Source organism: Bubalus bubalis, chromosome 7 (assembly GCF_019923935.1).
Source record: "Bubalus bubalis isolate 160015118507 breed Murrah chromosome 7, NDDB_SH_1, whole genome shotgun sequence".
In the NCBI taxonomy this organism is placed as follows: Eukaryota; Metazoa; Chordata; class Mammalia; order Artiodactyla; family Bovidae; genus Bubalus; species Bubalus bubalis.
The window spans coordinates 102,142,788-102,165,782 of NC_059163.1; the positions used below are offsets into that span (position 1 = coordinate 102,142,788).

At 38.3% G+C, this 22,995-nt stretch overlaps 1 protein-coding gene across 1 annotated transcript in view; it reads left to right on the forward strand.

Annotated features, from left to right (window-relative positions):
* Window positions 1–11,998, forward strand: part of STPG2 (sperm tail PG-rich repeat containing 2) — a 620,311-nt gene extending 608,313 nt beyond the window's left edge. The window contains exons 13-14 of the mRNA XM_025290399.3: window positions 6,060–6,208; window positions 11,243–11,998. Of these exons, the coding sequence (XP_025146184.3) occupies window positions 6,060–6,208; window position 11,243 (150 nt within the window). The 3' untranslated portion in view covers window positions 11,244–11,998. The remainder of the gene's footprint in view (window positions 1–6,059; window positions 6,209–11,242) is intronic.
* Window positions 11,999–22,995: the final 10,997 nt, after the last annotated feature.

Here is a 22,995-nt window from a genome sequence, read left to right on the forward strand (position 1 = left end):
AAAGGAAATCAATTCTGAATATTCATTGGAAGGACTAAGGCTGAAGCTGAAGCTCCAGTATTTTTGCCACTTGATTTGAAGAACTGACTCCTTGGAGAAGACCCTGATGCTGGGAAAGATTGAGGACAGGAGGAGAAGGAGATGACAGAGGATGGGATGGTTGGATGGCATCACTGACTCCAGTATTTTACCCTCAATGACATTACGCTAGTTTGATCATCTCTAGATGGAGAAGGAAATGGCAACCCACTCCAGTGTTCTCACCTGGAGAATCCCAGGGATGGGGGAGCCTGATGGGCTGCCATCTATGGGGTCGCACAGAGTCGGACACAACTGAAGCAACTTAGCAGCAGCAGATTGAGAATGACAAAATTTCAACTTCCTGAAGTAAATATTTTTACTTGGAAATCAGTTCAGGATAGGGGACAGGAAGCCTGAATCATCCCTCTAAATCTCCTTCAGTCCATTCTCATCACTATTCTATCTGCTTTTAATTCTTTGAAACTTTCAGCATAAAAAGGTTCTATCCCTTTTTTTCTTTATAATATAGAGTTTTTCCTAATCATATATTTCTTTGGCCATTTCCATGGGAATTTGAATAGGAGGACTCCTATTCAAATTCAAATTTGAATTTAAAAAATATAGTAATGAATGATCTTTCTAAAAAACAAGAAAATCATCTCTCACCCTCTTTTTAATAGACCTCAGTGGTCTCTAATCACTTTTATCATAAAGACTCCCCTTAACTTGGCCTGTTTATCCTCAAAGCAACATCTCTTATGATGTGTTTCTTTATTCCACTCCAAGCCCACTAATCTTCTTTTAGTTACTAGAACATGTTTCAGAGTCTTTGTTTATGTCTCTCAGCCTGGAGTACATCCTTCCTTCCCCCATCACCACTGCCTAACTGAGTTCTATCCTTTCTTCAGATTTCAGTTCAATCATCATTTCTTTGATGAAGCCTCTGATTGCCCTTCCTTGGTCAAATCTTCCTATTTGTCTTTATGTACATCTTAAGAGTTCTTATCACTCTTTGATTTTACATTTATTTTATGATTATCTGATTATTGGTAGTGGATTTCACAAGGCCTGATATTTTGTCTTATTTCTTGAATATTTTATCATTAGACCCTAGTGTAGTACCCGGTATGTTGTAAGCACTTCATATCCGCTTGTGGAATAAATAAGAGGAAGGGGGAATAAATAGTATTTACCCAGTTTTCCTTCTTTAAATCATAAAAATTTTGGATTAGGACTATAGTTTTGGAAGTAATTCTATAAACATTCAGTTCAGTTCAGTTGCTCAGTCATGTCCAACACTTTGTGACCCCATGGACTGCAGCATACCAGGCTTCCCTGTCCATTACCAACTCCCAAAGCCTGCTCAAACTCATGTCCATTGAGGTGGTGGTGCCATACAACCATCTCATTCTCCATTGTCCCCTTCTCCTCAAGCCTTCAGTCTTTCCCAGCATCAGGGTCTTTTCCAATGAGTCAGGTCATCACATCAGTTGACCAAAGTATCGGAGTTTCAGCTTCAGCATCAGTTCTTCCAATTAATATTCAGGGCTGATTTCCTTTAGGATTAACTGGTTGGTTCTCCTTGCTGTCCAAGGGACCCTCAAGAGTCTTCTCCAACACTATAGTTCAAAAGAATCAATTCTTCGGCACAAACATTGGTTCACTGTTATTTCCATTTTGTAAATAAGTTCATTTATATCATATTTTTAGATTCCACTTACAAGTAATATATGATATTTGTATTTTTTTGTCTGACTTATTTCACTTAGTATGATAATCTCCATCCATGTTGCTGAAAATGCAAATTTCATTCCTTTTTATAGCTGAGTAGTATTACATTGTATATATATTCCACATCTTTATCTATTCCTGTGTGGATGGACACTTCAGTTGCTTCTATATTTTGGCTATTGTAAATAGCATTGCTATGAACAGAGCAGTACATGCATGTTTGAAAATTAGTGTTCATTTTCTTCAGATATATATACTCAGGAGTGGAATTGCTAGATCATACAGTAGTTCTAATTTTAGTTTTTTGAACCTCTCTACTGTTCTTCTTAGTGGCTATTCCAATTTACATTCCCACCTATGCTTTCTAGGGTTCCCTTTTCTTCATATCCTGGCCTAATTTTGGTATTTGTAGACTTTTTAATGATAGCCATTCTGACAGGCATGAGGCGGTATCTTGTTTTGATTTACATTTCTCTGATGATTAACAATGTTGAGCACCTGTTAGCTATCTGTGTGTCTTCTATGGAGAAATGTCTGTTCAGGTCTTCTGTCCACTTTTTGATTTTTTTTTTTATACTGAGTTATGTGAACTCAGTATATTTTTTAATATTATTTTGAATATTTGTATATTTTGAATATTAATTGCTTGTTGGTTGCATCACTTTGAAATATTTTCTCCCATTTCATAGGTTGTACTTTCATTTTGTTGATAGTTTCTTTTGTTGTGCAAAAGCTTTTAAGTTTCATTTGGTCCCAATTGTTCACTTTTGCTTTTGTTTCCTTTACCTTAAGAGACAAATCCAAAAAATATATTGTCATTACTTATATAAGAATGTTCTGCCTGTGTTTTCTTCTAGGAGTTTTATAGTATCTCATCTTATATTCAGGTCTTTAATCTATTTTGAGTTTATTTTTTATGTGGTCTTAGAGAGTGTTCTAATTTCATTCTTTTACAGGTAGCTGTCCTGTTTTCCCAGTACCACATATTGAAGAGACTGACTCTTCCTCTGTATATTCTTACTTCCTTTGTCATAGATTGACCATGAGTGCATAGGTTTATTTCTGGGCTCTCTGTTCTGTTTAACTGATTGATGTATCTCTTTTTGTGCCAGTATCATACCGTTTTGATTACTATAGCTCTGTAGTATAGCCAGAAGTCAGAGAACATGATAAATGCAGCTTTTTTTTTCCTTCCAAGATAACTTTGGCTATTCAGGGTCTTTTTTGGTTCAGAACAAATTTTAGGATTATTCTTTCTAGTCTGTGAAAAATGTCAGGGGTATTTTGATAGAGATTGCATTAAATATGTAAATTGCTTTCAGTAGTATAGACATTTTATCAATAGTGCCCTGTGCTTAGTTGCTCAGTTGTGTCCAACTCATTCTGACCCCAAGAACAGTAGCCCATCAGGCTCCTCTGTCCATGGGATTTCCCAGGAAGAATACTAGAATGGGTTGCCATTTCCTCCTCCAGGGGATCTTCCAGACCCAGAGATCAAACCTGCATCTCCTATGTCTCCTGCATTGCTGGAGGATTCTTTACCTGCTGAGCCATCAGAGATTTTTATTCCAATCCATTTACACAAGATATCTTTCTGTCTCTTTATATCAGAATATTTATTTTTAGTAACTTGATGCAAATGTTCACTTTTTGGGAAGACACTATATAAGTAATAATAGTAATACTTGATACATAGTGGTGTTGATGTGCTAGGTTTGATGTGCTTTAAACATTGTAATTAATTTAGTCCTCAAAACAATATTGTAAATAGGAATATTTTATCATCTTCATCTAACAAATGTCAAAACCAAAGAGTAAGTTAAGTAAATTGCTTGAAAGTGAAAGTGTTAGTCGCTCAGTCATGTCTGACTCCTTATGATCCCATGGAGAATGGCCTACCAGGCTCCTCTATCCATGGAATTCTCCAGGCAAGAATACTGGAGTGCGTTGTCATTCCCTTCTCCAGGGAATCTTCCCAACCCAGGGATTGAACCTGGGTCTCCTGCAGTGCAGGCACATTCTTTATCATCTGAGCCACCAGGGAAGCCCAGAAGTTGCTTAAGGACACAAATAAAGCAGATATCAAGGATGGATTGATAGATAGTCCATGCTTTTAACTGCTGAGTTATACTGCTTCTCAAGAACAAAGACTAGTTTACATACTTTAATTCAATTAATATAACCATAAAGTTTGTATAAAGTATATAACATTTTCTCTGTTTGAAAAATGAGGAAATCAAGGTTCAAAAAGGGGAAATAACCTTCCAAATGCCACAGATATTACAAGTGTACAAGTCCAAATTTTCACTGAGATCTGTTAAATACCCTTTATGAAACCAGTTCTAAACCTGTAATTATCTTCCTATCTATCGCATGTAGACAGTGAGAAATGCAGTATTCTCAAAAATCATTTACTTATTAATTACTCATCCCAATACCCAACTTCTTTGTTTACCTAAGTTATACAGTGTTCCTGGCAGGGTCATTTAAAAAAAAAAAAAAAAAGGATATGTGTTGATAAGGTTATGGTAGAACTGGTACCAGTCACATGAAAGTGAGTTAGTCACTCAGTTGTGTCCAACTTTTTGCAACCCCATGAACTGTAGCTCACCAGGCTCCTCTGTCCATGGAATTCTCCAAGTAATAATACTAGAGTGGGTTGCCATTTCCTTCTCCAGGGGGTCTTCTCCCGACCATGGATCAAAACTGGGTCTCCCACATTGCAGGCAGGTTCTTTACTGTCTGAGCCAGCAGGGAAGCCCTGCCAGTCCCATCTGAGGTACTCAGTACTTATCAGTTGAGTGAAATTCCATAATTTTGTTTATCAGTCATCTCCTTTTAGCAAGAGATTCAGTGGACATTCCTCACAGCAGTTGAAACTTAGACACTAGGGGGTTTATTTGATTTTTAGTTTTTGAATTGTTCCAAATTTTGTCTTTCTCAATGTTTTCATTGGAATGTAAATGCTGAATATAAGTAAATGAACTTTTGTTACTAGATGTTTACAGTATGAAAGATAGTTTTGGGCAGATGATAAGAATTTAGTCAATATTTGATGAAAGGATAAGGTTGAGAGAAGACATCTGAGAAACCAACACCTACTTTCATTGGAAGCAAAACCTGTTTTCAGAATAAAATTATGTGGTATTTGTTGTTGTTGTTCAGTCACTCAGTCATGTCCGACTCTTTGTGACCCCGTGACTGCAGCACACCAGGCTTTCTGCCCTTGACCATCTCCCAGAGCTTGCTCAAACTCATGTTCATTGAGTCAGTGATGCCATCCAACCATCTCCTCCTCTGTCTTCCCCTTCTCCTCCTGCCTTCAATCTTTCCCAGCATCAGGGTCTTTTCCAATGAGTTGGCTCTTCACATCAGGTGGCCAAAGTATTGGAGCTTCAGCTTCAGCATCAGTCCTTCCAATGAATATTCAGGGTTGATTTCCTTTAGGATTGATTGGTTTGATCCCCTTGCAGTTCAAGGGACTCTCGGGAGTCTTCTCCAACACAACAGTTTGAAAGCATCAACTCTTTGGCACCCAGCCTTCTTTATGGCCCAACTCTCACTTCCATACATGACTACTGGAAAAATCATAGCTTTGACTAGATGGACCTTTGTTGGCAAAGTAATGTCTCTTCTTTTTAATACACTGTCTAGGTCTGTCATAGCTTTTCTTTCAATGAGCAAGTGTCTTTTAATCTCATGGGTGCAGTCCCCATCCACAGTGATTTTGGAGCCCGAGAAAATTAAGTCTGTCAGTTTCCATTGTTTCCCCATCTATATGCCATGAAATGATGGGACTGGATGACATGATCTTAGTTTTTTGAAAGTTGTGTTTTAAGCCAGCTTTATGTGATATTAATATATGCAAAAATCTATGTATTTCTTATTAAAAAATGGTTAAGATTTCATCCAAGATTTTGGTCTCAAATATATATAATTTTTGGCAAAACTATTAAACATACTGTACTTCATGACTAGTAACTTTTTTACACTTTAACATACATTTATAGATATTAATCCTAAAAACCTAAATTGTATTTCAAAATTATTATATCCCCAAATTTATTTTTAGTGTAAGATATTAATAAATAGTGTAGGTATGTTACAAAAGTTATTTCCATTAATGAATACATTATTCATTTTTGTAAAATAATTTTTTCAAATTATTATGAATAGTGTAATTATTATGTTTATGAATAATATAATTTTTGTAAAATAATTTTTTCAAATTATTATGAATAGTGTAGTTATTATGTTTATGAATAATATAATTAAGACAGTTTTTTCTTTTGTTTGACTACCCATAGCTCAGTCCATTTTTAAGACATTCTGTTTTGAAAAGAACATTTAATGTCACTCTACCAAATCCTTCCCCGATTAAGACAGAAGATGCTGCACTTATACTACAAAAAAACAAACAAAAATGTCCGGGAAGCCAAGCAGGGTCTTCTGAATGGTAAGTATGCTTGCTTGTCCTCACTGAATCATATGGCTGGTACATTTTTACAATCCATAATTTAACTGTCATACAGACTGTCTGGGTGAGACTTGTTGTTGTCTTCAAAGCAATATATTTACATCCCGTTTCTAAAGATTGGTTATATTCATGGGCCCAGGGAGTAATTTGGCTTCCCTTGTGGCTCAGATAGTAAAGAGTCCACCTGCCATGCAGGAGACCTGGGCTCAATCCCTGGGTCGGGAAGATCCCCTAGAGGAGGGCATGGCAGTCCACTGCAGTATACTTGCCTGGAGAATCCCATGGACAGAGAAGACTGGTGGGCTACAGTCCATGGGGTCTCATAGAATCAGACACGACTGAGTTACTAACACACACACACACACACACGGAGTAATTAAGAGATTATAGTTGAGTACAGTCCACATGCTTGTAGAAATAAGAGCTAATCTTATCAAGAAGAGCTATTATATTTTCAGTTTTATTAAGCATGCTTCTCATTTACCTTTGAAGCCACAATTGAAGTTTCCTTAATGAGGTGAAGGTGGCCGGCTTTATTTTAATTAACTTAACTTTTTTAATACAAAGTAATCTAAAAATTAAGGTCATGCTTAAGTAAGTTATTGTGAGATTACATCTCTTGACATTTATGTTTTGTTGACCAAATTGTACAATCAAGCAAGTTTGCATTTAGACAAATCAGTTCAGCTCAGTTGCTCAGTCCTGTCTGACTCTTTGCAACCCCATGGACTGCAGCACGCCAGGCTCCCCTGTCCATCACCAACTCCTGGAGCTCACTCAAACTCATGTCCATCGAGTCAGTGATGCCATCCAACCATCTCATCCTCTGTCGTCCCCTTCTCCTCCTGCCTTCAATCTTTCCCAGCATCAGGGTCTTTTCTAATGAGTCAGTTCTTCACATCAGGTGGCCAACGTAGTGGATTTTCCACTATATAATAATGGCTGTGACAGTGTGTTTGACTTTGATTTGGGGGGAGGGGGCTGGGTGTGAACAACTTGATATTATTGTATTCCAGAATTCTTTTCAATTAGCATTATATTTCAAGAACTAAGATAATATTAATTGCTGGGGAATTAGATTCTAAGCAGAAAGTTATTTAAGTAATAAAATATTAAGTTTAATATATCATTAGATGACTTACTGGTCAGTAGATCTAATTCATATAGATTCATCCAAATTTATTCCTGCTACATTATAGACCACAGACTATTGCCCATGATGGTAGCCACTAACCATGTGTGAGTATTAAGCACGTGAAATGTGGCTATTTCACTATGAAATGAGCTGCAAGTCTGAATGCACACCAGATTTTGAAGACTTAATTTGACAAAAAGAGTATAAAATATCTGATTAAAAATGTTTTATATGTTGAAAGAATATTAAGATATATATTTTAAAATATTACATTATGCTTATTTTAATGTTTATTTTTACCTGTTTAATATGATCATAGGCTCATGTTAGATTTCTATTGTACAGTGCTGATCTAGAACATCCATATTTAGGAATAATGAAATTCTCAGTAAATTATGTTGAAAAACAAAGTCTGCAATAATGTTTCATTTTCAATTCCACTTCACACATTATACTTCTGCTTCTGTTATATGTTTTGTTATTACTGGGAGCAATAGCCCATTAAATTTACTCATAATCATTATTAGTTATTAATATGCAGTATTTCCTCTAAAATGCAAAGATTTAAAAGCTATTTCATTTAAAACTATTGCCTTACCATTTATGCTTTAATTGTCATATTTTCAATTCGATATCTATTTTGACCCCAAAGGGGTTGTTCTTATTATCATTTCTTGAGTCATATTCATTTAAATTTACCCACAGATTTATCTGTTGCATTGCTCTCCATTCTTTCTTTTCTATGCTTCTCTTTGGGATCATTATTCTTCTATCTGATGAACTCCTTTTAATGTACACATTCATGCAGATTTGCTGTTGATGAGTGCTTTCAGTTTTTGTCTGGAAACATTTTTATTTCATCTTTATTTTTGAGGAATATTTTTCCTGGATAAAAATTGCTGGTTCACACATATTTTCTTTCAGCATTTGAAAGATTTCATTGTATTATATTCTGCATGCTTTTTATGAAATGTTTTTTTCTTTTAATATAGTATGTCTTTTATTTATCTGACTACTTTTACAAATTTTATTTATGCATTTTAAAAAATGGATTTTAATCTAATACACCTAGGGTTTTTTTTCACTCCACTACAATCCTCCTTGGTATTTGCTAAAGTTCTGAATTGTGTGGATTGATGCCCTTTAATCAGTTGTGGAAATTTTTCAGGTATTATTTGTTAAAATATTTCTTTTATCACATTTTATAACCTTCTCTCTCTTCTTATTCTGAAACTACAGTTACAGATATTAAATCACTTTACTGTATGTCATGTCTTGGATTTCTTTTCTATATTAGAGACCTTTTTTCTCTCTGTACTTCAGTCTGTATATTTTCTAACAATCTCTCTTCTAGATCGCTAGTCATCTCTTCAATAGTCTAATCTGCAGTTAAACACATCTGTTGCATTCTTAATGTCAATTATATTTTTAATTCTATGATTTCCATTTGGTTATTATTTATAAATTTCAATTATATGGTGAGATTCTTCATCTTATCAACAATTTGTTAAGCATTTTACTCATTAAGCTCATAATACATGAAAGTGAATCTTACTCTGATTCACCTTTGGATCTGCTTATATTGTTTATTTTCTTAGTTCCTGTCTTTTAATTCTATTTCCTGGCATGCCTAATAAGTTTGATCAAGTTTTGGTTATAGCTTGTGAAAAATTATAGAGATAATTTGATATTTTTTTTTCATATTATCTTCCAAACAGAATATCTTTCTGTTTTCTCTCAGGCACCTTAAATATGGGGCAAATAATTTTTTTTTGTAGTGTGAGATTTTGTTTGTTTAGGACTGAGATTCCCATTTTTGTGAAAATTAATCTAATTCTCATCATCCATGTTCCTAGGGTTTAACCTTTCTGTGGTCCTAAGAGGAATTCAGTAATAATCACTGGAGATCCTCCTCCAGTTTTTTCCTCCATCCTGTGAAATTACCAAACAGTGTACAGCTGCCCAGATCTTTACCTGCTACTTCTGACTCTACTTCTTAGACCTCAACCCTCCAGCAAATAAAATTTAGTAATGGCTTGAGGGGGAAAAAATGACAATGCCATACTTTCATCTTCTCTTTTCTTTGAACTTTCGTCCCCTCAAGTCCTGCCATCTCAGACCTGAACTAAACATTTGTTGCTATAAACCCTAGGAAGCCTAAAATTTCAGCATAGATTTCTGTCTACTTTCAGGCTGTCTTCTTAGCCTTAGGTAAGAGTCTTCCAAGGCAATGTAATGCTCGCCTCGGTGTTGTTTCCTCCACACCCTGCTCACCATGTTCCAGGCCCTTAAGACATGGCTGCCTCTGTCACTCTCCATTCTCCTGATTAAATAGAAACAAGAATAAATTCCCTAATTTTTCTCAGAGACTTGGTTTACATCAAGTTACTCTGCCATACCTAAAATTCTTCCTTTACTTTAGTTTGCCAAGTTCTTTGCCTTTTACCACTCAAACAGGTCTAGAAATTGTATGTCTTTGCTGAACATTTATAACTAAAAAGAATATTTCCTAGACATGTAACTATATGCTCATCATCCTACTAAAATTATACATTTTTAAGGACCTATATTTCTCAACTTCCTTGCATATTTATTTCCCAGAAGATTATTATTGTCACATTGTAAACTAAAATAACATGTTAAGGTTATATGTTTAGTTATTTAATTATTTTATACGTGGTGTCACAAAATAAGTTCCTCAAAACTGTTTTCATGTCCCAGATATGCCCGCTTAATCCCAAACCCTTTGTGGAATAAACCTGCAGAAGATAAAGCAGTCTAATTCCTTGTTCAAGATTACCATTACAGATGAACAGAAAGACTATCTTTTCTGTTTAAGTATATACCCCTACCAGCACTACCACCAGAGAACCTCAGGAAAAAAAGACATCAGAGTTGCATTCAGAATTATTCTGCATTTCAGAAAACTTAAGAGTCATTTAGAGGCCCTTTCTTTTAATTAACTTTCAGGAAAGACAATTTTATTTCATAATTAGAGAGGAGTTTAATGCTTGGCTGAGCCACTACACTACTCTAAAGAAAAATGAGTGAGTTAACATATTCATATATCAGCTCCACACATGTCTGGGTGAAGGGGAAGCAAGCTAGATAACAGTAGAAAATGCTGGATGATTGAAAATTAGGAAAGAATCACCAATTGGATGCCAAATAGCAAGGGTGATATCACCAGAACAAAGTCTCTGGACTTCATAGGTTTACCTTGGGTCAAATAACCACATTTTGTTCAACTGTTTCTGGTCATGATGGAAATGAACATAAAATGTTTTTGACATGCACAGCACAGCTCAAAGCCTCATATACATGAAACTTAGTGAAAAAACTGATTTATCCTAAGATGAAATGTAGTACAGTTTCTTATGTGCCACAAGTGCATTAGAAAACCAATTATAAAGGATCTTCATTCCCTACATATTCATCAGTGAATAAATCAGTACATCAAATTACATTTTGAAAGTTGTAGCAGCTTATTTAGTTGCATCTTATGTTCTATTAGTTGCTATTTCATCTCATTAAATTATTATGATATAACATCTAAACAGTTGCAAGTATAATATGTATTTTAATATATATTTTCAACTGGCCTGAGTCTCCAGCAGAGTCATTAGGACAATACAAAAGCTAGGATTTTGATATAATGTGAATTACTTGGTATCAGCCATACTTAGTTAACTTGGTTTACAGGAAGGACCGGGGTGTGGGGTGGAGAGGGGGGGAAGGGAAGGTATTTTGTGATATTTTTGTATCTTTTTAAGTTTGAGGTACTGTAATTAGAGGAGCGATCTGAGAGAATATTTTGGCTTAGGTTGAGATGTACAATAGAGACATCACTTACTGAAACAGCCTTTCTTTTCCCACAGATATATTCTAAAGGTATTTTTAATATAAAGGTAAGCTGACATTCTTTCACAAAGAAGTAATTCCATTTTGATGATGTCCTCCATCAGCTGCTCAAAGAAACATAATTGCTCTTCTAACCTCAAGAGATAGAAAAATCTGTTCTTACAGGACATTTAATTTTGTATATTTTCCTCAAAAAATTCCTATTACAAAAGCAGTGTGTGTATTTGTTGCATTCTTTCTGAATATATATTACTACTACTTTCATATAAAATACAATGCTGGATAAATACATCTAATGAAAGGCCTTTCTTTTTTACTGCAGAATCTCATTCTATGACCAGAGAATGCAATTATTTTCCAAATACTCAGTTCAGTCACTCAGTCATGTCCAGCTCCTTCCAAATACTAGGCATACTGAAACAAAGTAAATGATGTTCTCATGTGTGTTATCTACTTATTTCCTTATAATAAATACATATAAATATGGAGAATAAAAATCATAAAAGGAATATTCAGTATGCTTTACATTTATAAATGTTATGTCCAAACAAGAGAGCAAGGAAAAAGTGACTGAATTGTGGCAACACAATTTAATTTCAGTAGCCAACATATTTGGGGAAGATAAATATTATCTTACAAGCCTTTTGGGGTTAATGCTCTAACACCATCTTGGAAAGCAATCAGAGATAAGGATTTGGATCAATCCCTCTTAATTTTTCTTTTTTTTTTTTTTGGTGGGGGGTCTATTTCTCCCGTGAAATGGCAGAAACCAATACCACATTGTAAAGCAAATATTCTCCAATAAAAAATATTTTATTTAAAAAATGTGGACTTAGGCAGATAACCTAAAATTTAACCTAATTTCAAAATATTTATGTCTGAAAATCTCTCTATATGTTCTGGTTTAAGAAAATTTTACCTAAAATATGTCCACTAGCATACCTAATATTACTCATCAAAGATTGGAACAATAAAACCCAGAATAAATGGTCTATGAATACCTGCTCTTCCATTGGATTGATGAATTTGGAAAACAGCACAAAGTTGATAGTTGAATGGAAACCTTGAGCTCACGTCCTGGCTAGGTAACCCTAAGTGAATCACTTAATCACCTAGTTTTTTATTCTATGGCTGTAAAATAAAGCAGCTGGTGTGCCAGGTCAGTGATTTTCAAACACAGACACTGCTTCACAATTACTAAACGAGTTGATAAAACAACACAGCTTCCCCATCTCACAACTCCCCAGCTCCTGTGGTCTGTATCCTGGAATGGAGCCCTGGAACCTCTTTGTCCTTTAGATGTTCATGTGGTGAAGTTAAACTCTAGCTATATAATCTACAAGGCTTCTGTTATCCACATGGTGCTTTCTCAGCAGTTACCATTTTATATGTCATGTGAACCACGTAAAATACAATTTTGGTGCCAGAAAATTCAGGTGACTAGAGGCATTTGAAGCATTACATATGTCGTGATACCCTTGCATGTACTCTTTTAAGATAAAACTTACAGAATGATTTTTATCGACTTTGGCTTAACTCTATACTTCTATATTACAAGATAAGAAAATTTGTTCATGAAAGAAAAACAGAAAAATGAAAATTTAGAATATGGGAGAGAGTTACCAGTCACCGCTCTTAAAACAATCCTTACCTCTGTAATCTTAAATTCTTTTAAAGTTTTCTAGACCAGAACTAGCTGGAAAAACAAAACTAGTTGGAAAAGACACTTACCCACCCTCCAACTAATCCTTTCCAACAATTTCACCAATTTCCTATTTTTTTTAATTCGTTTTCCTCTCTTTCAGTTGAAATAGCACTGTCACTTAACATTAGGTTTTGTTGAGGAAACTCATCTCTTATTTGATGATTATAGAGCTTGTTTTGAGGAGGCAGGGTTTTTTGTTTTTTTGTTTGTTTATTTAGGTATTTTAAAAATCATATCTCACCTTTAGAGTTACTGACAAATTTAATCTTTGCTTAATATGTTAATGTTTGGGATATTAAATGTTATTACAAAAAGGATCTTTTGTATACTTCTGTTAGATAGTTAGAATAGGAAAAAGGAGTCCAGAATGGTAAGGTAAAAGACAAAGGAGGGAAAAGCCCTGAAAATAGAACAAAGGAAGGTCCAAGGACCCAAGTGAGAACCTCAGGTGAGACAAACAGCTCTCCTGGCTAGCCCAGTTTACATAGGAAAGGCTCAGGGGGAGGGGAAAAAACATGTAAAAAGTGGAGCCAAAACTGAACTGTGGGCTTCTCTTCTCTTCGCTTTGGGGTCAGCCAGCCCTCATCCCTCGAGGATGTATTTTCCTTTGCTTGCCAAATAAAACTGAGCTGTAATACCAATCAGTCCGTCGCTTCACATTTTTGCTGCAGCGAGACAGAACTGGGGAAATTAAAAACTCCCCTGACATATATGGTGCCATTTCTCAGATTTAACCTGGCTGAAACAACGTTGGCTTGGCCCCCATGAGGCAAAGGCCAAGCACAGCAAAGTGCAACTCGGCAAAAGCTCCTGTGGTGGAAGCTGAATGCGAAGAAAACCCAGCACAGTGGAAGCGACAAGAAGTCCAGTGTGCTGGAAACCAGGGCAGCAAACACAAACTTGGCAAAAACTGACGCACCTCAGTCTCAGATTCCAGAAGACCTCCAGTTGGGGTAGGAACTCCTCGCTTCTATGGCTGGAAGGACATATGACTAACAAAATCTTAATTCCTTTACAATCTCTTGTTTCTTGTTTCCTCAAACCACCTGTGAGCAGGCGAGTGGCAGTGGGTACAACTGAGGGATCTGGCAGCGGCTACTTAGTAGCTGTTGCCCAAGGGGGTTGAAGTTCTTCTCTCCTTAATCTTCTTTGTGCCAAGGATCAGGCCAAAGAAAACTGTAAGTACAGGTCAGGTATTTAGCAGATTTTCTGGCAGGTTATGAAGGGGATTCCGAGTCATGTTTTTCCCACTGCTTTTTCCTCCTGTCCTTCAGCTCCTCTCTCCCAGGACTCGAGCCCGGCCAAAACCCATGGTGCCTGGCTTCAGGGCCTAATGAAGCTCAGGCTCTTGATGTCTCATTGCAAAAATTCAGTGAGAGACACAATGATAGGTAACAGGTGGATTTGTTCGGATTTGGAGAGAGGCACAATCCAAGAGTGTGGGCCATTACAGAGCGGAGTGCCATGGCAATGGAATGTGGTATGGGTCATGGAATGTGGTGTGGTTAGTTTTCACTAGCTGGATGATTTCATATGCTAATGAGTGGGAGGATCATTCCAACAATTGGGGAACCACCCACTCCTTGGTCTTTTAACAGTGCCTTGGAACTGTCCTGACACCTCTGGGTGTGTCATTTAGCTTGCAGATTGAGAATCAAGGTTTAGTTGAAATTGACTTGTCTCTCATATTGGACCCAATTGATTTTAATCAGTTTATGTTATGTCTTTGGGCTATGTCATTCTTTCCAAGGGCTTCCCTGGTAGCTTAGACAGTAAAGCGTCTGCCTACAACATGGGAGACCTGGGTTTGATCCCTGGGTCGGGAAGATCCCCTGGAGAAGGTAATGGCAACCCACTCCAGTATCCATGCCTGGAAAATCCCATGGACCAAGGAGCCTGGTGGGCTACAGTCCATGGAGTCGCAAAGAGTCCGACACGACTGAATGACTTCACTACTACTACCATTCTTTCAAAAGTTGTGCCCTCCCCTCTTCCCTCCTGTTTCATGCTCTTTTCCTGAGCTCGGTCCAGGCCCACAATGTTGGCTCTACAATCTTCTGGAGGGACAACCAGAAAATAGCTGGCCCTTTGGAGAGAAATACTGTATAACCCAATCCCTCTAGATATTCAGGTCTTCATCTTCCATGTTTCCTGCAACATGTGCAACAACAGCATCTCTCAGTGAACCTGCTAGGGTGGGTAATAGGCACACAATGCCTGTCAGAAGTCCATCTATTGGTGGTATCCCTTCAAGGGCAGTTGGGCTTCTAGGGATAATGTTTGCCACGTTGAGAGTTAGCCCAGTAGGCCATTTGGGCCCAAAACCTTACCACCCTTCTCTTAAAGTTATAAACATATCCCTGGATCAAATCTCCACTCCACTTTTATGGAACATCTGGTTTGTTGCCTCTTATCAATTTGTTTTTAAGCCACTTACTAACTCCTATAACCAGGACCCTGCCCCATTTTATGCAACATCACTCCACCACACTTTTCATTATTAAAAAACTCCTAATGCCCCAACAGGACCAAATAACCTGTTCCTTTGTCATTACTTCTGTTATTACCTAAAGTGGGTCTATGACAATGAGATGTTTACCACTGGAAAACCCCTTAGATATTCTTAAGGAGGACTAAGGGCGGCGATCGAGAGTGCCAGGCTGCGATGGTACAGGAGCAGCCGAGAGGAGCTACCCCATACCCGAGGGAGGAGCTACCCCACATCCAAGGAGCTGCGGCTGCGCGGGCACAGGAGAGCCGAGAGGAGCTACTCCACATTCAAGGTCAGGAGGGGCGGTGGTGAGGAGATACCCTTCGCCCAAGTTAAGGAGAGGCGGCTGCACTTTGCTGGAGCAGCTGTGAAGAAATATCCCACATCCAAGGTAAGATAAACCCAAGTAAGATAGTAGGTGTTGAGAGAGGGCATCAGAGGGCAGACATACTGAAATCATAATCACAGAAAACTAGTCAATCTAATCACACGGACCACAGTCTTGTCTAACTCAATGAAACTAAGCCATGCCATGTGGGGCCACCCAAAACGGGCAGATCATGGTGGAGAGGTCTGACAGAATGTGGTCCACTGGAGAAGGGAATGGCAAACCACTTCAGTATTCTTGCCTTGAGTATGAAAAGGCAAAATGATAGGACTCTGAAAGAGAAACTCCCCAGGTCAGTAGGTGCCCGATATGCTACTGGAGATCAGTGGAGAAATAACTCCAGAAAGAATGAAGGGATGGAGCCAAAGCAAAAACAATACCCAGTTGTGGGTGTGACTGGTGATAGAAGCAAGGTCCGATGCTGTAAAGAGCAATATTGCATAGGAACCTGGAATGTTAGGTCCATGAATCAAGGCAAATTGGAAATGGTCAAACAGGAGATGGCAAGAATGAACGTCAACATTCTAGGAATCAGTGAACTAAAATGGGTTAGAATGGGAGAATTTAACTCAGATGACCATTATATCTACTACTGTGGGCAGGAATCCCTTAGAAGAAATGGAATTGTCATCATGGTCAACAAAAGAGTCTGAAATGCAGTACTTGGATGCAATCTCAAAAATGACAGAATGATCTCTGTTCATTTCCAAGGCAAACCATTCAGTATCAGAGTAATTCAAGTCTATGCCCCAATCAGTCATGCTGAAGAAGCTGAACACTGAAGAAGCTGGAGTTCTATGAAGATGTACAAGACCTTTTAGAACTAACACCCAAAAAAGATGTTCTTTTCATTATAGGGGAATGGAATGCAAAAGTAGAAAGTCAAGAAACATCTGGAGTAACAGGCAAATTTGGCCTTGGAGTACAGAATGAAGCAGGGCAAAGGCTAATAGAGTTTTGCCAAGAGAGCACGTGGTCATAGCAAACAACCTCTTCCAACAACACAAGAGAAGACTCTACACATGGACATCACCAGATGGTCAACACCGAAATCAGATTGATTATTTCTTTGCAGCCAAAGATGGAGAAGCTCTATACAGTCAGCAAAAACAAGACCAGGAGCTGACTGTGGCTCAGATCATGAACTCCTTATTGCCAAATTCAGACTTAAATTGAAGAAAGTAGGGAAAACCACTAGACTATTCAGGTAAGACAAATAAAATCCCTTATGATTATACAGTGGAAGTGAGAAATAGATTTAAGGGACTAGATATGATAGAGTGCCTGATGAACTATGGACGGAGGTTTCATGACATTGTACAGGAGACAGGGGTCAAGACCATCCCCATGGAAAAGAAATGCAAAAAAGCAAATTGGCAGTCTGGGGAGGCCTTACAAATAGCTATGAAAAAAAGAGAAGCAAAAAGCAAAGGAGAAAAGGAAAAATTTAAGCATCTAAATGTAGAGTTCCAAAGAATAGCAAGGAGAGATAAGAAAGCCTTCCTCAATGAACAGTTCAAAGAAATAGAGGAAACAACAGAATGGGAAAGACTAGAGATCTCATAAAGAAAATTAGAGATACCCAGGGAACATTTCATGCAAAGATGGGCTCGATAAAGGGCAGAAATGATAAGGACCTAACAGAAGCAGAAGATATTAAGAAGTGCAAGAATACCCAGAACTGTACAAAAAAGATCTTCACGATCAAGATAATCACCATGCTGTGATCAGTCACCTAGAGCCAGACATCCTGGAATGTGAAGTCAAGTGGGCCTTAGGAAGCATCACTATAAACAAAGCTAGTGGAGGTGATGGAAATTCCAGTTGAGCTATTCCAAATCCTGAAAGATGATGCTGTGAAAGTACTGCACTCGATATGCCAGCAAATTTGGAAAACTCAGCAGTGGCCACAGGACTGGAAAAGTTGTTTTCATTCCAATCCCAAAGAAAGGCAATGCCAAAGAATTGAATGCTCAAACTACCACACAATTGCACTCATCTCACACGCTAGTAAAGTAATGCTCAAAATTCTCCAAGCCAGGCTTCAGCAATATGTGAACCATGAACTTCCTGATGTTCAAGCTGGTTTCAGAAAAGGCAGAGGAACCAACTTGCCAACATCCGCTGGATCATGGAAAAAGCAAGAGAGTACCAGGAAAACATCTATTTCTGCTTTATCGACTATGCCAAAGCCTTTGACTGTGTGGATCACAATAAACTGTGGAAAATTCTGAAAGAGATGGGAATACCAGACCACCTGATCTGCCTCTTGAGAAATCTGTATGCAGGTCAGGAAGCAACAGTTAGAACTGGACATGGAACAACAGACTGGTTCCAAATAGGAAAAGGAGTACGTCAAGGCTGACAGTATACTGTCACTCTGCTTATTTAACTTCTATGCAGAGTACATCATGAGAAACACTGGGCTGGATGAAGCACAAGCTGGAATCAAGATTGCCAGGAGAAATATCAATAACCTCAGATATGCAGATGACACCACCCTTATGGTAGAAAGTGAAGAGGAACTAAAAAGCCTCTTGATAAAAGTGAAAGTGGAGAGTGAAAAAGTTGGCTTAATGCTCAGCATTCAGAAAATGAAGATCATGGCCTCTGGTCCCATCATTTCATGGGAAATAGATGGGGAAACAGTGGAAACAGTGTCAGACTTTATTTTTCTGGGCTCCAAAATCACTGCAGGTGGTGATTGCAGCCATGAAATTAAAAGATGCTTACACCTTGGAAGAAAAGTTATAACCAATCTAGATAGCATATTCAAAAGCAGAGACATTACTTTGCCAATAAAGGTTCGTCTAGTCAAGGCTATGGTTTTTCCCGTGGTCATGTATGGATGTGAGAGTTGGACTGTGAAGAAAGCTGAGCACCGAAGAATTGATGCTTTTGAACTGTGGTGTTGGAGAAGCCTCTTGAGAGTCCCTTGGACTGCGAGGAGATCCAACCAGTCCATTCTGAAGGAGATTAGTCCTAGGATTTCTTTGGAAGGAATGATGCTAAAGCTGAAACTCCAGTACTTTGGCTACCTCATGCGAAGAGTTGACTCATTGTAAAAGACCCTGATGCTGGGAGGGATTGTGGGCAGGAGGAGAAGGGGACGACAGAGGATGAGATGGCTGGATGGCATCACTGACTCGATGGACCTGAGTTGAGTGAACTCCGGGAGTTGGTGATAGACAGGGAGGCCTGGCGTGCTGCAATTCATGGGGTTGCAAAGATTCGGACATGACTGAGTGACTGAACTGAAGGGAGGAAAATCAGTGACTTACATTCCATCAGATTAATAAGTGGATAAGTCTTATGGCTGTTTCACCAGGTGTCCCAGTCTGAGGGCACAGGCTTGAATTTTGTTACATCATGATACTTATTCCCATCTGCGGTGGACAAACTGGCAATGAGTGAAGATTACAACCCTTTCATCCTACCCAGCATTGGTCATGCTGGAGACCTTGGAGGTGCCCAACTTCAGTCCAGGTGTTCCAGGAGGTCAACCTACCTCGAGCTGCCTAGAGATCTGGTTCTCAGAAGTTTGTCATGGCTCAAGCTGCCAGTCCAGGGGTCCCAGAAGTTCAACATGCCTTGACCCACCCAGGGATTCGATCTCCAGGAGGCTGTCATGCCTCAGCCTGCCTGGGGATCAGCACCCTGACCCAGGGATACTTGGCTCTCATGTTGCAACAGTAGTGGGTAGGATAAGCTTCAGAAAGATTCACCCCTAAGGAAGTCCAACCATGGAAATAGAAGGAAGCCTATTAGTTGTGGGACTGTGCCTGGTCTCAGCAATAACTCAGGAGCCCAATAAGAACCCCACTGCCTTTCTGGAAAGACTAAAAGAGGACCTCCAAGAGTTTACCAATCTGGACTTAGGCTCTTACAATGGACAGGTGATTTTAATGGACAAATTCCTGTCCCAGTGTGCATCAGACATAGGGATAAAGTTACAACAGCTACAGCAGCAGGACCCTGATGCCTCTTTAGATGAGATGGTTCAGACAGCCACCAATACCTTTTATAATAGAGAAAAGGAGAGGGAGGCCAAGGCCCAGAAAAGGGAAAAAAGGAAAGAGAAAAGGCATACCCAGCTGTTGGCCGCCCTCCAGGGAAGCCCTATGGTAACCCTGAGTCCTTGAAGGACAAGGCACAAGGCAAATGCCTAATCTTAGACAAGCAGGACATTGGGCCAGAATGTCCAAACCATGACAAGTCTCTGAAAATGGCTTGCTACAATTGCCATCAGCTGGGACATTGGGCAGCACTCTGCCCTGGGGACCCAAGAGCCTCAAGGTCAAGAGCCAAGTCTTCCCACACAATGGTTCAACAGGACTGAAGTGGCCCGCTCCCAGCCAGCCTTCCTGTCACAGATAACCATCATGGGACTGGAGCCCAGGGTGCAACTGGATGTGGCAGGTAGGTCAGAGAATTTCTTGTTTGACAAAGGGGCTACCTACTTTGTCCTGACCTCCTTCTCCAGAGCCTTCTCATCCCAAACCTGTACCATTTTGGTTGCTACAGGAAAACAATTACAAAAAGATTCACCTGAGCACTTCTTTGTTGCTGGGATGGACAAATATTTTCCCACCAGTTTCTGCTGGTCCCTGAGCATCCTCCCAATGCTAACCTCTATGCAGGTCAGGAAGCAACAGGTAAAACTGGACATGGAACAACAGACTGGTTCCAAATAGGAAAAGGAGTATGTCAAAGCTGTATTTTGTCACTCTGCTTATTTAACTTATATGCAGAGTACATCATGAGAAACCCTGGGCTGGAAGAAGCACAAGCTGGAATCAAGATTGCCAGGAGAAATATCAATAACCTCAGATATGCAGATGACACCATCCTTATAGCAGAAATTGAAGAGGAAGTAAAAAGCCTCTTGATGAAAGTGAAAGAGGAGAGTGAAAAAGTTGGCTTAAAGCTCAACATTCAGAAAACGAAGATCATGGCATCTGGTCCCATCACTTCATGGGAAATAGATGTGGAAACAGCGGAAACCGTGTCAGACTTTATTTTTTGGGACTCCAAAATCACTGCAGATGGTGATTGCAGCCATGAAATTAAAAGATGCTTACTCCTTGGAAGGAAAGTTATGACCAACCGAGATAGCGTATTAAAAAACAGAGACATTACTTTGCCAACAAAGGTCCGTCTAGTCAAGGCTATGGTTTTTCCTGTGGTCATGTATGGATGTGAGAGTTGGACTGTGAAGAAGGCTGAGCACCGAAGGATTGATGCTTTTGAACTGTGGTGTTGGAGAATCCTCTTGAGAGTCCCTTGGACTGCAAGGAGATCCAACCAGTCCATCCTAAAGGAGACCAGTCCTGGGTGTTCTTTGAAAGGACTGATGCTGAAGCTGAAACTCCAGTACTTTGGCTACCTCATGCGAAGAGTTGACTCATTGTAAAAGACCCTGATGCTGGGAGGGATTGGGGGCAGGAGGAGAAGGGGATGACAGAGGACGAGATGGCTGGATGGCATCACCGACTCGAAGCACATGAGTTTGGGTGAAGTCCGGGAGTTGGTGATGGACAGGGAGGCCTGGTGTGCTGAGATTCATGGGTCGCAAAGAGTTGGACACGACTGAGCAACTGAACTCAACTGAACCCCTACAGTGTTCATTGCACTGTATGTATGCATGTATATGTATGTGTGTGTGTATATATATACATACATACATATATATATATATATATATATATATATATATATATATAAAGCATGACAGGGAAATGCAGATAGGTTGAAGGAAATGTGGCCATTAAAAAATTTTTTTATATATATGAAACTATATATATATATATATATATATAACATATATATGGAGACATGGTACAGTTTAAACTAAGTTTTACCTATAAAACTCAAGATTTAAAAGGTTCTCTGATTTGTAAACTTATACTCAAAAATACTGAATATAATATTTATTTATGTAGGTTATGTGTGGTCTTTAATATTACTAATACCTAGAATTCTAATAAATGTCAAACACTAAGAGAATCTTAAGAGTCTTGTCTATAGGTTTCTCTCTTGTATGTATTTATTGAATTTATAGTAAGCTAACTCTAAATTTTTTTAACTAATTCTTAAAATGATAAGGCATATGTTTCCTTTATGCTCTTTGGAAAGTAAGATACTTACTATAAAAGAAAGGACACAGAGATTTGAGGGACAGTTTTTGAGCCAATGATACTCAGTTGGAGATAAAATTTGAGTGATGGAGATTAGTACAGTGAAGAATATAATTTTCTGAACAATAAGAAAACCACATAAAAGAAGGTAACATCAAATCATGAGGAGGTACCAATTAATCTTTCACAAGCAGCTTTTATAATGACACAACCGATGATTAAAAAGAAGACTGAAGTCAAGAAAGAAAATTCAGGGCTCATGTCTTCATCAGGGCCCCCTCAGGACTAAATCTCTTCATTATACATCTGGTCTAAAATCATATTTTGCTCTATTAAATAACAAATATTAAATAATAATGGCTATGGTGTCAAGAAAGTTTCATTGCTCATCTTCTGCTTAACATGACAGGGAAGTTCAGATTTGTTGAAGGAAATGTGGCCATTAAAGTAATTTTAAAAATTTTAATTGGTAGTATTTAAAAGGTTATACCTCAGCTATCTAGATAATTCAGATATCCACAATGATATATACTCTGTGGATTATGATTTTATCTTTCTGTGATATTAGTCCTATTCATGAATTGTCCAGTTTACCTTGGTGGCTATACATACAATTTTCTCTACAATCAAAGATCTGAAGTAGGATTTAACATTATTCTTAGCAGATGATATCATGAGGGAGGCATAAATTCTTTACTGAAGCTTGTCTCTCTCCCTGTGGCTAAATGTATTAAATCTTACTGTTAAATGATTTGGAAAAAGAGAGACACTATTCCAAAAATACAAATTATCTCATTTTTAATTTAATCTTATAAACTGCTTTGAGGGTGAACAGGGATCTGTGTAACCTATAGGATTATGACAGGTTTTTGCTGAGCCATGAAAGATGCCGGGATTCATTCTTAGCCTCTGGAGGAGAAGAATTCAATCCTTCAATCTGGGCCAGTGACGAGGCTTGATCACTGAAGAGCTTTTGTGTAATAAAGTTTTATTAAAGTGTAAAAAAGATAGAAAAAGCTTCTGACATAGACATCAGAAGGGTGCAGAAA